The sequence below is a fragment of the Entelurus aequoreus genome, linkage group LG01, assembly GCF_033978785.1.
Source record: "Entelurus aequoreus isolate RoL-2023_Sb linkage group LG01, RoL_Eaeq_v1.1, whole genome shotgun sequence".
Taxonomy (NCBI): domain Eukaryota; kingdom Metazoa; phylum Chordata; class Actinopteri; order Syngnathiformes; family Syngnathidae; genus Entelurus; species Entelurus aequoreus.
Window position 1 is genome coordinate 45,764,108 of NC_084731.1, and position 15,737 is coordinate 45,779,844.

Genomic DNA, 15,737 nt, shown 5'->3' on the forward strand with positions numbered 1-15,737 from the left:
TCGGGCCCAGCGAACCTGGCGGCGTTTCTGGGTGTTGTTGATAAATGGCTCTGGCTTTGCATAGTAGAGTTTTAACTTGCACTTACAGATGTAGCGACAAACTGTAGTTACTGACAGTGGGTTTCTGAAGTGTTTCTGAGCCCATGTGGGCCTTTACACACTGATGTTGGTTTTTGATGCAGTACCGCCTGAGGGATCGAAAGTCACGGGCTTAGCCGCTTATGTGCAGTGATTTCTCCAGATTCTCTGAACCCTTTGATGATATCACGGACCGTAGATGGTGAAATCCCTAAATTCTAGAGATGTCCGATAATATCGGCCGGCCGATATTATCGGCCGATAAATGCTTTAAAATGTAATATCGGAAATTATCGGTATCGTTTTTTTTATTATCGGTATCGTTTTTTTTGTTTTTTTTTAATTAAATCAACATAAAAAACACAAGATACACTTACAATTAGTGCACCAACCCAAAAAACCTCCCTCCCCCATTTACACTCATTCACACAAAAGGGTTGTTTCTTTCTGTTATTAATATTCTGCTTCCTACATTATATATCAATATATATCAATACAGTCTGCAAGGGATACAGTCCGTAAGCACACATGATTGTGCGTGCTGCTGGTCCACTAATAGTACTAACCTTTAACAGTTAATTTTACTCATTTTCATTAATTACTAGTTTCTATGTAACTGATTTTATATTGTTTTACTTTCTTTTTTATTCAAGAAAATGTTTTTAATTTATTTATCTTATTTTATTTGATTAATTTAAAAAAAAGAAGGACCTTATCTTCACCATACCTGGTTGTCCAAATTAGGCATAATAATGTGTTAATTCCACAACTGTATATATCAGTATCGGTATCGGTTGATATCGGTATCGGTAATTAAAGAGTTGGACAATATCGGAATATCGGATATCGGCAAAAAGCCATTATCAGACATCCCTACTAAATTCCTTGCAATAGCTTGTTGAGAAATGTTGTTCTTAAACTGTTCGACAATTTGCTCTCACATTTGTTGACAAAGTGGTGACCCTCGCCCCGTCCTTGTTTGTGAATGACTGAGCCTTTCATGGAAGCTGCTTTTATACCCAATCATGGCACCCACCTGTTCCCAATTAGCTGGTTCACCTGTGGGATGTTCCAAATGAGTGTTTGATGAGGATTCCTCAACTTTCTCAGTCTTTTTTGCCACTTGTGCCAGCTTTTTTGAAACATGTTGCAGGCATCAAATTCCAAATGAGCTAATATTTAAAAAAAATAACAACGTTTTCCAGTTCAAACGTTAAGCAACTTGTCTTTGCAGTCTATTCAATTGAATAAAGGTTGAAAAGGATTAGCAAATCATTGTATTCTGTTTTTATTTACGATTTACACAACGTGCCAACTTCACTGGTGTTGGGTTTTGGAGGTATTATGAGGTGGCGACTTGTCCAGGGTGTACCCCGCCTTCCGCCCGATTGTAGCTGAGATAGGCTCCAGCGCCCCCCGCGACCCCGAAGGGAATAAGCGGTAGAAAATGGATGGATGGATAGACATCTTCTTAGACAAAGTATTGCTACTCCAAAGTTGGTTCCGTTGCTAGTTGTAGTATTTACGATAGTTGAGTCTGAATCAACAGCGCCCCTGCTGGATGCAGCCAGGTAGTGCACTTTAATTTAGTTAAAGTACCTTTCTTAAGGTGTTCAGCTGCAGCCAGAGCCTCATGAAGAGTCACACCGGCAGCCATCACAGTCACCTGGTCCTCTTTGCTCTGGTACACCACCTGGCAGACAAAAAGGAGGATCATATTTCCCACCTGCCCTACTAATAGCACATTCCTAGTTACCTTAGCCTGTCCAACATGGAAGTCTTCATTGCTGTTGTAGATGACGGCGCTGTCTTGGCGGCTGGTCCGGATGTAGCACACACCCTTTAGGAAGAGAAGAGCTTGATTAGTGCAAGGGTTTGCAGAAAAAGATGACACTTTCCTACCTTTGTGGATGCCGCCAGTTCCACAGCCTTCTCTGTAGACACTCCGTCACTGGGATAGAAGATGGTGGTCATAGGGAGCGCCCTGAACATTGCCATGTCCTCCAACCCCATCATGGAAGGCCCTTCCTCACCTGGAATACATTCTGTCAATCATTTCTATTCACTGAGTGTGGAGAAGACGAGACAATCCTTAACGTCTGGGCAGGTGCATGCAGGAGACGTATTGGACATGCGGTGTACCTGCGCCAACAGAGGAACACGTGGTTCCCTGCGGACAGCTTCCAGGAAGGGAGAAAGAGGGAAGGAAGTGAGGGCTCGTTGTGAAGACAACACAGGATTAGAGGGAGAATGTGACAACTAGCACTACCAGTGTGAGGAAACAGATTGTTGGGAGATTGATTATTGATTGCTCATGACCAACCGGTGGAGAGGCCGCAGTGGGAGCCACACACGTTGATGTTGCTGTCCAATATGGCCGCCATGCGGAGTTGCTCGTAGGCACGGCTGAAAAAGGATGCCAGTGAGCTGGCGAACACAATGTTCCTCTCGCGGGCGCTACATCCAATGGCGGCACTGACCTGGGGAAATAAATGTTCTCATTAAGTAATCCAAAATGAAGCATGTTTTTACACCATGAGAACCCTCTAGAGCAGGGGTCAGCAACCCAAAATGTTGAAAGAGCCATGTTGGACCAAAAATACAAAAAAAAATCTGTCTGGAGCCGCTACAAATTAAAAGCCTTATGTAAGTGTTATAATGAAGGCAAAACATGATGTGTCTACATTAGCTATATTAGCCTACTGTCAAAGGCTGACGCAAATCTTCGTTGACAAAAATGTTGTATTTTAATTTTTATTCTACACATTTTTACAACATTAGAAAACATTAGTAAAACGGACGGTTCTCAGAGGGTGAGATAACTGGAAATGACTGGCTTAGAATGGCCAAAGGTATAGATGTGTGTGTCCAAGTTTAAGGAAACAGTAGGCTGTCTTCTTCTAATGGAATTATTACAATCTTTGCAAGCTGGGTAATGTTTGCTGGGGCCTGGAACAACATGGCACACCAACAACTATCAGAAATGCAGCCAATATTACATACAGATAATGTGTCATGAGACGTGCAAATATAAATTAAATACACAGAGGACATACGTAAAGGAAATTAAATGAGCTCAAATATAGCTACAAACGAGGCATAATGATGCAATATGTACATACAGCTAGCCTAAATAGCATGTTAGCATCGATTAGCCTGCAGTCATGGATTGACCAAATAGTGATTTGCTGGAGTGCTTATCAGGCACTCCAGCAAATCAATAAAATCATCAAGGCGAAGTTGGTAGAGTGGCTGTGCCAGCAATCGGAGTGTTGCTGGTTACTGGGGTTCAATTCCCACCTTCTACCTTCCTAGTCACGTCCGTTGTGTCCTTGGGCAAGACACTTCACCCTTTGCCTCTGATGGCTGCTGGTTAGCGCCTTGCACGGCAGCTCCCGCCATCAGTGTGTGAATGTGTGTGTGAATGGGTAAATGTGGAAATACTGTCAAAGCGCTTTGAGTACCTTGAAGGTAGAAAAGCGCTATATAAGTATATCAAAGCTCACCTTTGTGCATTCACGCACGGTATCAAACGTTAGACAAAATTAGACAAAGAAAGAGTGGCATAAAACACGTCTTTCTTTGGCAGCGTCGGAGAAAGTTGTACATGTAAACAAACTACGATGAGTTCAAGGATCGCTTAAATTAGTAGGACAAAACGGTGCTTGCCAAATACTCTCTTGAGTGAAGCAGGTTTAATATAAACAGTGGGATTTCTAACAATTAGGAAGGTTTGTGTCATGTTTGTTCTACTACAGAAAATATATTAAAACAAAAAATATATTTTTTTCTTCATCTTTTTACATTTTCACACATCTCTGAAAGAGGTAGCATAGTAGGCCTAAATATTCATTAAAAACAAAGCAGAGGTTTTATTTAACAAGTATATTAGATATGTTTGGCCACTGTCACATTACACTCAATGCACAGACATAATCAACAATGATACTCCATATAAAGTACATATTTACAGACTTCATTGGCGTACCTCTAGATGGAGCCTGCGTACCACTAGTGCTACACATATCACAGTTTGAGAATCACTTCTCTAGACAATAAAAACCAGTCTGTAGTCATTTTACAGTACCTCTTATAGTCCAATAATGCTGCCTGAGGCTGAACCAATCAGTGGCCGCGATATTGATTGGTTGGGTCTCATCGAGTGGCCTATACTCCTTTAGTAATGTTTTTTTTTAGTTCATTCAGCCATTTTTATGATTACAAATGCTTAATTTAGGACCAGAAAATTGTACAATATGCTTTACTTTTTTTTTTAATATTCACAATAAATCTGCAATGTGGTGAAGCCCCAATATTTGAAGTGCAATGTATGGAGGGACAACCATATTTTATTTGGTTTTAGCTTAGATTTTCATTGAGTCCATTTTATTTGCTTGTATTAGGGTTTATTTTTGTTATTCTTTTTATCCATGTTTTTACATATTAATTTAATTTTTACTCGTGTTTTTAGCTGTGTCTTGCTGTCTTTATTAGTTTCTTTGCCTTTTATTATGCATTGTAATATTATTCTGTACAACATTTTGGTCCACTGTTTTTTAAAGTGCTCTACAAATCAATTTGGATTGGATTGTACTGGATAAATACGTGTACCAAATTTCGCAGTGATTACAAACTCCCTAAAGTTGCAGCGGGGGTTGCGTTGAGCTGTGTGAGAAAATTCAAGTCCTGAGGTTTAATAACTGTGTTGTGGTGTGTTTGTCAGAAAAATAATAGCACTGCCAACACAAAAGGCGGGCACCTTTTGACAAATTTAAAATGTCCCCATTTTGACACATTTTAAATATTACTTTTTTTCTGAAGTGCAGTTGAGTAATAGAAGAGTGTGTTTACACAAACAAATATAAACAGTGTTGGAAAATTATATCAATCAAAATACAAACTGTCATGTCAATAAAATCCAAATAAAGTTGTTGGGTTTTTTTAACCTTTGACCTAGTCAGGTTTTATAAGGATATGATATTATTCATACCACGAGATAATTAATATTTTTTTGTATTAACAATGTTGTAATTTCTTATTGGTCCTATTTTAACAGATCTACCCTTCAACTTTTGACTTTGCTTCTTCCAGATGGTGTCGCCCTCTTCTCCTATTAATATTTCACTTGTGAATACACTTGCCGTGATTGTTTAGCATCACACAGACACACACACACAAACACACATTTTTAAAACATAATTTACATTAGATTTTGACATATTTATATTTAGTTTTTTTTTAGTTTAGCAAAAAAAAATACCAACAATAAATTATAACAATAATATAGGAAAAATCTGAACATTAGAATTTTTAAAACATATTTATATTTTGATATTGAAATATATGAACTTCCTAGCAGTCGGCATCCCAATGACAGCAGACATTGTACCGTAAGTGACATTTTATTATATTTTTTGGCTTTCATAAAGTCTGCAGTGAGCCGAAATCAGTGATGAAGAAAAAAAAGCAAACATTGTGATGCGTTTTTTAAATTAATGCACCGCGTATGTTTACAATGATCACAATGCGTAAATATTGAATATTATTACAAATTACAAATAATTACAAATATACTTACATCATGTATATAAAACCCTAATGGAGGTATTTAGCTGTTTTTAGAGGCTCTATAGGCAGAATTGAACGGTTCCCATAGGCTCCATTGTAAGTGGATATTTGATCGAACGTATTTAATATTTAGAATGCAGTAAAAAAAAATCCATCTGTCGTCATGTCTTTCATAATGATTGTGAACCATAGGCATAATTTTAAAAAAGTGCCGTTTCCCTTTAAACTACCATAACCAATTAACATTGTTTAAAGCAGACTCTATCCAGATTTAAAAGAAGATAGAATGAAATGGTATAGTATAAAATCGTTTACGCAGCTTTTCTATGGCAAGGAAACATATTCATTAACTTCAAAAAGCCTATATGATATGAATCTAAACTATGACTATTGTCAATAAAGTAGAGTCACCCAAAGAAATTAAAACAATGATCATTAAAAAGTGACAGTCAAATAGAATAATATAATATATAGGGTAAAATATGAAAATATTAATAGAGTAATTGGAAGAAGTATATATATACTACAACTGGGATTTTTTATTATGTGCCCAATGTAGTACAATGGTTGAATTGGAGTGAATCATCCTACCATGTTCTGCTGAGAAACGTAACATTCCACAAAGCGATTGGGATGCTCATTCTTGAAGATCTCCGCGTAGGTGAGGTTGTTCGTGTCCCCGTCCAAGGCCACCACGCGCTCGTTATATCGGCCTAACTTGGCGATCGCCATCCCGTAGGCCTTACGTGTGGCAATCTTTGAAAGAAGGAAACGTGGGTAATATACTGTAATACCGTACATTTGTGTTGGCGTGCACTTAGACGGACGGGTAACCTTTTCTCCGGGCTTGTAAGCGGGGGCGCTGGCCATGCGGATGTTTCTCAGGCTGACTGGGGGCGAGTCCTCTACGGGAGCAGGCGGGTACAAGTGCTTGCTGGTGCTCATAATCCGACTCTGCAGATCCTTCATGACCATCTCGGCCATGTCTTTAGGCAGGGTTTTGGAGTGCCAGCCCATCTTATCTTCTGCAGCTAAAGCCACAACCAACAGTGCCTTAGATGATGTCTATACATTGTATGTAACTTTTCTTTTAATGACTTTCAGTTACCTGGAATGCCTTTGCCCTTGACGGTTTTGGCAAGGATGGCGGTGGGCTTATGGCGTGGTTGGCCCAGAGCCTTGCACAGCTCCTCCACGCTGTGTCCATCCGCAATGATGGTATGCCAGCTGTATGTACATACACGTATTACATTATCATACATTATTATACAGATATTTCATGCTACATGGACGCCAAATGAAATAGCCTTACAAATAATTTATTACCTAATGTGTCCATAGAAATTCAGTTTATCCAACTAGAATATTTCAAATCACACTAATTTTCTGTCACTGCTGGTGTCCCTCAAGGCTTCTTCTAGGGCACTTTTTGAACATAATTCATCTACTGAAAACTCCCCTTCACCCAATTCCCCTTTAATTCAATATCAGTTTATTAAAGCTCTGAACTTCTGTTTTACAGCGCATTTACCTTCATAAAAGTTCATAGGGGCTTAAAATTCCCTCACACATTTCCACCTCATGACCACAAACTGCGGTAAAAATGTTTTTTTTTACTTGAATAGGTCAGTCTTTTAATTCAGCCTGAAATATATATGTATAATAATTATATGTAATTATATTTCGTTTTATAATCCCCTAAAACAAACTCAAACTGTGGTACCTGTACCACTAGTGGTACGCGGGCTCTATCTACTGGTACGCCAAAAAAATCACTTAATGAAAGAACAGTATTTTATTTTTCTAACCACAATATTACTGTTCAAACAGTGTGTAAAGTTGCAGTGGCAACCTTACATATACTTGTTTTAAAAAACTTTGCCTTGTTTTTAATGAATATTGAGGCCTACTTTGCTACTGCATTTTAATGTTGTCATGATAGTGGTACTGGGAGAGACAAGTTTTTTTCTGAAGGGTTACTTGGTGAAAAATTTTTGAGAATCCTGCCCTAAAATAAAAGTATGTTCACATACCTTCAAAGTTATTTTATAAAAAAAAAAAAAAATTCCCCAAAAATATTGTATTATTACTTTTTATTATTAAGCCAGTGTCAGATTTCAAACTAGCATTCAAAGCAATAAGAACAAAAAATGTCAGCGTCGAAAAAAACTGCAGTAGAAATATCTTATTGTCATTCTTTTTTCTATTATTCAGCCTGAAATTGAAATTCATATTAATTATATGGATTTGTAATGATTTTTTAAATCCTCTAAAATACAAGTACATAGCTTCAAAGCTTTTACACTTAAATAAATTTCCATTACATATTTTTTATATTTTATTATTATTTGTATTATTATTATTAGTAGTAGTATTAGGCTCAGTTATAGGCAGACGTATCAATTTTCCACACATAAGGACAAAAAATCTACGCTTCCCCCCCAAAAAGTTGCAAAATATTTTATTGTCATACTTTTTTCTACTTTAATAGGTCAGTCCCTCAAAAGAAAAGTCAGCCTGTATACTAATTAAATGAAATGTTAATTATATTTTATTTTTAAAAAATCCACAAAATACTTTTATTATGTTACTATTATTACTATTATTATTAATATTATTGTTGTTGTTGATATTATTAGGCCCTGAGATGGCTAAATGATTGGTAGATACATTAATTTTCACACTTTTTTCCTCCTGTGTCCGATTGTAAACAAGCACTACGGACAAAACATGTCAGCTGACAAAATACTGCTGTTCATATATTATATACTAATATCCACTTTAAATTAGTATTTTAGATCTAATTCAGTCTGAGATGTACATATTAAATATTATTGCATATTTTAGTATTTTAAAGTTTTTATATGAACCCGCTTGGTTTTTAAAAAATCCATTAAATATAAATAAAGCTAAAATAATAAAACGTTTACATAAACACTATTACCCAACATTGACAGAGACACACATTTATCATTTCAGTAACAAAGCACCCTTGCAAAAAAAACGGTTAAAGTAAGATATTTTGCTGCATGCTTTGAATAGGAAAAGTAGCGCCATCTGGTGAACACATTTTTTTTTAAATCCTAATTTTCCATCCATCCACCGATCCATTTTCTACGTACCGCTTGTCCCTCTCGGGTTCACGGGGTGCTGGAGCCTATCCCAGCTGCATTCGGGTGGCAGGGTACATCCTGGACAAGTTGCCACCTCATCGCAGGGTCAACACAGATAGACAGGCAACCACATTTTAATTTTAGCATAAAGCATTGCATTAGTTTGTGCTAAAATAAATGTGGGATAAAACATTTTATTTTCAGTGTTTTTCATTAAGGCATTTCTGTTCGCGTTTGTGTAGCGTTGCCATTTTAGGCTAATTTTAGAACTTGAGATGCTGCAATATAGTGGCAAAAAATAAACACCATCTTTCAAATGTCCCCTATATTGATTGAAACAGACAACTCAATGGCAAAGGATGTCTCTAGAACGGGGGTCAGCAACCAGCGGCTTAGTCGCATGCGGCACTTTAGTGCCGCCCTAGTGGCTCCCTGGACCTCTTGTGAAAATGGAAAAAGGTTAATAAAAATGTTTTGTTTTTGTTTTAATATATTTTCTGTAGGAGAGAAAACATGACACAAACCTTCCTAATTGTTAAAAATCCCACTGTTTATGTTATACATGCTTCACTGTTGTGAGTATTTGGCAAGCAATTTCAACGATCCTTGAACTCATCGTAGTTTGTTTACATGTACAACTTTCTCTGATGCTGCCACAGGTTCATCCCGCAGCGGCAGTTCCGCTTACAAAAGTGGCCCACTTGGCTCACTGGATTCCACGTGTTTTATGCCACTCCTTCTTTGTCTCATTTTGTCCACCAAACATTTTATGCTGTGCGTGAATGCACAAAGGTGAGTTTTGTTGATTTTATTGATTTGCAGGAGTGCTTATCAGGCATATTTGGTCAATCCATGACTGCAAGCTAATCGATGCTAACATGCTATTTAGGCTAGCTGTATGTACATATTGCGTCATTAAGCCTCGTTTGTAGGTATAACTTTCACAATGTTATGTCAGACCCACTCGACATCCATTGCTTTCGGTCTCCCCTAGGGGGGGGGGGGGGGGGGGGGTTACCCACATATGCGGTCCTCTCCAAGGTTTCTCATAGTCATTCACCGACGTCCCACTGGGGTGAGTTTTTCCTTGCCCGTATGTGGGCTCTGTACCGAGGATGTCGTTGTGGCTTGTACAGCCCTTTGAGACACTTGTGATTTAGGGCTATATAAATAAACATTGATTGATTGATTGATTGAGTATATTTGAGCTCATTTAATTTCCTTTACTTATGTGTATTTAATTTATATTTGCATGTCTCATGACACATTATCTGTATGTAATATTGGCTGCATTTCTGATAGCTGTTTGTGTGCCATGTTGTTCCAGACCACAGCAAACGTTACCCAGCTAGCAAAGATTGTAATAAATCCATTAGAAGAAGACAGCCTGCCATTTCCTTATACTTGGAAACACACATCTATACCTTTGGCCATTCCGAGCCAGTAATTTCTAGAAGTTATCTCATCCTGTGAGAAGAGATTTCCAATGTTGCAAAAATGTGTAGAATAAAAATTTAAATACAACATTTCTGTCAACGAAGAGTTGTGTCACCCTTTGATAGTAGGCTAATGTAACGAATATAGACACTTACATCATGTGTTGCCTTCATTATAACACTAATATAAGGATTTTAATTTTTTTGCGGCTCCAGACAGATTTTTTTTTTTGTATTTTTGGTCCAATATGGCTCTTTCAACATTTTGGGTTGCTAACCCCTGCTCTAGAATCTCTTAGGAGGTAACTTGCTACAACCGACTTTTAGTTATGCGTGAAATTTGACGTTAGTGTGAACGTTGTTACCCGAAAGCTTCACAGCGTCTCTGGTATTTCTCGGCGTTATGCTGCAAAGGTGCGTTGTCACTTTGGCTCAGGCGGTTGATGTCCATGACGGCCACCAGGTTGTCAAGTTGGTAGTGAGAAGCAAACGACATGGCTTCCCACACGGAGCCTTCGGCCATCTCGCCTTCCCCCAACAGGCAGTAAACGCGGTAGCTGCAGTGCAGAGAAGAGTGGCGCCATTAGTGTATGAGCACTTGTGCGCAGGAAACATGAAGATGCAATGTGACAAGTTCTGGTGTAAGCAGGCGTGCTAAATGTGTCCTGAGGCTTCTGAAGGTGTGGCTGTCGAATTTCATACCTGTGTCTCAAATATGTCCTTCAAATATGAAAGATTATTTCACAAGGAAGGCGCTGGAATTGTTGATGATGAATTAAAACATGGTGTCAAGGCCATTTTTGACATGCAGTTTGTTTTAATTGGCTATTTGCAAGAAGTACGTACAAAAACAAATAAAGTTAAAACATTTTTTTGGGACAATGACTATGTAGTGGGTCTAAATACTCGCTAAATATACAGACAAAGTCGCTAAGTTGGCAACACTGAATCCTCCTGCTATGTATTCTTATTCCCAGGCAGCCAAGTGAGTTATAATGTGTTTACAGGTAGTACCTGTATGGAAAACACTTTATATCAGTTTCCTAACCATAAGGCCAAGACCCATTGTCGGGCCGCGAGCGGGGGCGCCAAAAAATATCTGTTTCTCAGCAGTGGTCCATTTGCACCGCAGCAGTACTCTGTTGTAGTACACTTTTCCCCCACTTGTGTCAGTAATGACACTATCAAACAAACTAACTAAAGCAGGGGTGTCAAAGTCAAGCCCCGCGGGCCAGATCCGGCCCGTGAATGAATGATCTATGGCCCCCGGGATGATATGTGATTAGTATTAGAACCGGCCCGCAGGCCACAGCCGCCTGCTGCTGTTTTGCACGCACCAATACTCCATCAGTGTTGGCGCTAGGAATTTTCAAAATGGGGTCAGACAGTAAATTTTTGGGGTCCCACTTTTTTGTAAACGTTTTGAAAACAAATGATAAATGTATGCATTATCCTGTTATATGTCACATTCTATATTGTGTTTTGGAAAAAGGTTGTAATAAATATTACTTAATTCTTAAAAAAAAAAAAATACAAAAGAAAACAAATTTTTATGCATATGTAAATGTATTCAGTTATAAACATTCATTCACTTTCTTCTTTCTTTCATGGATCTAAACTTTACTTTACTTTATTCTTTTATTCATTAATTTATGTAGTCATTTGTCTAACTTATTTATTTACTTTTCAGCAATCTATGTTATATTTTCAACAAGTCTTTTTAATAATAATTTTAAAAAATCCCTCTCTGCATAAGCTATCTATGTATTGTTTACATTGTGTATTCTATTCTCTGCCTATAGGAAAATATAATACAGAAAGTGAATCATTGTCATTGAGCGACATGGTTCTTAAGCATGTTAGAAAAAAAATCAATGCACGGCCATGATGGTTGCCTTGATTTTATTCAGGAAGCAAAATGTGCTTGTAGAAAGACGTGTAGTACAGCTCTGTGATTATTAGAGCAGAAGAATCAGGCGAGCAGTGCATGTAGCTGCAGCACACGCCCTAAAAAGAAGCTAGCACATGAATGCAGTAGTGGAAAAAAACAGACATATTTTATTTTAATGCAGTTATGTGTGAGGGCTTACCTTGCTTTGTCAAAGTATTTCGCCGTGTACGCCATTCCACAGGCCACACCCAGTCCCTGCCCTAAATAGCCAATGGTCACGTCCACGAATTGCTGCTTCTGCAATGAAACACATCCCATATGGCGTTACAGTAATTGGGGGGGTTGGGGCAGGACATAGAGGTGTAACGATACGTCGTAACCACGGCTTCTTTATGTACTTCGCTTTTAGGGCCACGATTCATACCTGTCAACATTTGCATTGGAAAATAGGATTCCCTAAAAAGTATGTTTTTTCCAACTGAATTTCCACAGGATTTCTATATGTGCTTTGTGACTGGCTGACGCCCGCTCAAAATCAACTGATATAGGCTCCAGTTCATTCTTGACTCTTATGTGAAGTGTGTAGATCATGGATGCATGGAGAACAGAAGTGTTCAAATGTTTTCCACTGAAGGCTGCATCTTGAAAAATCATAGAAGACACTTTGATATTGTTACTTATTTTAGTTAGTTAGTTTGTTGGTTAGTTACTTAGTTCCTTATTTAGTTACTTGGTTTGGTAGTTGATTGGATCATTAGCTTGTAAGTTACTTTGTTTTTTTATTTGTTCATTAGTTACTTCTTAGTTAATTTGTTAATTAGTTACTTAGTTTGTTTTTGTTAGTTACTTAATTTGTTTGTTCATTCGCTTATTAGTTACCTAGTTAGACTTAGACAAACTTTATTGATCCACAAGGGAAATTGTTCCACACAGTAGCTCAGTTACAAAGGATGGAAAGGGTAAGGATGGAAAGGATAATGCAGGTATAAAGTAGACTAAAAATGTACCGTAGTAGCAATATAAAATATAACATATATGTAATATTTACATATTATATTTACAGTATATAATATATAGTGATATATGATATTATTATATTGTATTATATTTTTATATAATATATATACAATATATAACAAATCCCAATTACCATGTACTATATTACAGTGTATGTAACAGCTGCAGCAAAAAAAAGGGCATCATAAAATAGGGAGTAGATCCAGTTACTTAGTTACTTGGTTCGTTTTTGTGAGTTACTTTGTTTGTTCATTCACTTATTAGTTACTTAGTTCATTACTTACTGAGTTCATTAGTTACTTGGTTTGTTTTTGTTAGTTACTTACTTGGTTCGTTCATTTGTTAGTTCAGTAGTTATTTTCCTAGTTAGTTACTTAGTTTGTTCATTCTTTGGGTTAGTAGTTAGTTATTTAGTTTGTTTGCTTATTAGTTTGTTAGTTATTTAGTTTGGTAGTTCCTCAGTTTGTTAGCTCCTTAGTTTGTCAATTACTTTGTTAGGAAATCAGGTCGTTAGTTTGTTAATTAATCAGGTCATTAGTTCATTAGGCAATCAGGTCATTAGTTTGTTAGCTCCTTAATTTGTTAGTTACTTTGTTAGTTAATCAGGTCATTAGTTCATTAGGCAGTCAGGTTCCGTAGTTTGTTTGTTTTATTCATTTATTTAGTTAATTACTTACTCAGTTCGTTAGTTCTTTAGTTTTGTACTAACTTTGTTTGTTAGTTACTTCATTTGATTGTTTGCAACGTAACTCAGAAAGTTATGGGGGGATTTTGATGAAACTTTCAGAACATGTCAGGACTGGGATGAGGAACATGTGATTCAATTTTAGTGGCTATTATTTCTACCATGTTACCTAACATTTACGTTATGAGGTGGTACTTTCTGTGTGTATGTGTGTATGCTAGTGCCCCGCATTCAACCACAGAGACAAAAAGAGCTGCTGACAGACAAGAGAATTCCCTCCATTAATTTCATATTGCCATAGAACAGGGGTGTCAAACTAATTTTAGATCGGGAGCCACATGGAGAAAAATCTACTCCCAATTGGGCCGTACTGGTAAAATCACGGCACGATGATTTAAAAATAAAGACAACTTCAGATTGTTTTCTTTGTTTAAAAATAAAACAAGCACATTCTGAAAATGTACAAATCCTAATGTTGTTGGGTTTTTTTTACACTTACATGTTGCGGTTAATCTTTATTTGTCATTTTCTGAATACATTATGTGATAATGTTCATCAGTCAACTTATTGGTGTTCATTTTCAAATTATCAAGATAAAAAAATTATATCAAAATCAAATTACAGGATGTTATTTATTATGTAGTTTGCTCATTTTCCTCCACTGGTGCGCTAACATCATGTGGTTTATGTTTTGTACTTATGTAGCATCATCTACAAAGATACAAAGAATTGCTATTGCGACATCTAGTGGACACATTTAGAACAGCAGTTTCTTTCATTCAAAAATTTTGGCTCATTTTCCTACTTAGCAAACTCATCCCGGGGGCCGGATAAAACCTGTCCGCGGGCCTGAAGCGGCCCGCGGGCCGTACGTTTGACACCCCTGCCATAGAACAAAGGTACCCAGGTGCTAAGACCGATGCAAAGAGTTAACCCTCTTGAAGCCGTTTTAGAAGCAACAAAAATGTTTCTATCTATTTGTCTTTGACCGCTTACATATTTCACCTGAAAGGAAACTATAACAACAGACCAGGGTTTTCAAGCTCTAGCTTCTCCTTGGCACTACCGCTAGCCAGGTGACTCCTGCTAGCCAAAGGCTGCACTGTATCACTGTACTACTGCACTTTTTTACACTTCCTGTCAGTGTGGGAGCTTGGAAATACAAACACAAGTACCGTTACACCCGTAGTGAGCATTTGATGTCTCCTTACAGGAACGAGATGGCCCTCCTGTGAGGAGTCAACCTGGCACAAAGTCAGCATCTCGCTCTCCTTCAGGAAGCCCATCTCAACCCACATGGCATACAAGGCAGGTGCAGTAAGAGCCTATAGGACACAGTGAAGTCACATTGAAGCACTTCATATGGTAACATCATTCAAAATGTCAGAAAAGGTGTAGCAAACCACTACTATGTCTTTTTGCTCGCTCACGCGCACCTTAGACATGAGGAAACGGTCGCTGTGGAAGTTGCGGGGGTCTTCAGGGCGGTACTTCATCGTGTGGAAGAAAAGGACAGACATGATTTCAGCCACGCTGCAGCATGATGTGGGGTGTCTGTGGGGAAAAAAGAGAGGGTGCGTTAAAATATGGATGTCTTTCAATTTGTGCACTTACTGTACACTTGAGTGCATAAAGACATTTACACTGGCAAGTACTAAAAAAAGTACCTAGATACTGTACTTGACACGCTATAAAAAGTGTGCAGTCATTAGGGATGAGTACCTTTCACCATACCATATGCCATACCAATACGTTACCGCACCTGGTACTTGATACAAGCACTCAACGGTACCAATTGTCGGTACTTTTGCCATTCCTTTTATCTCATTTGCAAGTATGCGTTGATTTTAGTTTGTCCTAGTTGTATTTTTGTAGTCAGAAAGTAGTCTTTGGAATTAAGTTGAATGTGCCAATCTTGTCTTTTGTTGAGTGACTTAAGTCCTACAAAG

General features: G+C 37.8%; 1 protein-coding gene across 3 annotated transcripts in view; it reads right to left on the reverse strand.

Moving 5' to 3' along the window:
- tkta (transketolase a) overlaps positions 1 to 15,737 on the reverse strand; it is a 34,908-nt gene that overhangs the window by 6,291 nt on the left and 12,880 nt on the right. For 2 of the 3 annotated variants that reach the window (XM_062052549.1, XM_062052541.1), the window contains 11 exons: positions 15,225 to 15,342; positions 14,964 to 15,113; positions 12,286 to 12,383; positions 10,561 to 10,752; positions 6,755 to 6,873; positions 6,481 to 6,677; positions 6,238 to 6,402; positions 2,402 to 2,558; positions 1,981 to 2,111; positions 1,835 to 1,918; positions 1,678 to 1,771 (listed from right to left, as the gene is read on the reverse strand). In XM_062052549.1, coding sequence (XP_061908533.1) covers positions 1,678 to 1,771; positions 1,835 to 1,918; positions 1,981 to 2,111; positions 2,402 to 2,558; positions 6,238 to 6,402; positions 6,481 to 6,677; positions 6,755 to 6,873; positions 10,561 to 10,752; positions 12,286 to 12,383; positions 14,964 to 15,113; positions 15,225 to 15,342 — 1,505 coding nt within the window. The remainder of the gene's footprint in view (positions 1 to 1,677; positions 1,772 to 1,834; positions 1,919 to 1,980; positions 2,112 to 2,401; positions 2,559 to 6,237; positions 6,403 to 6,480; positions 6,678 to 6,754; positions 6,874 to 10,560; positions 10,753 to 12,285; positions 12,384 to 14,963; positions 15,114 to 15,224; positions 15,343 to 15,737) is intronic. The other variant, XM_062052557.1, reaches the window with a different exon arrangement.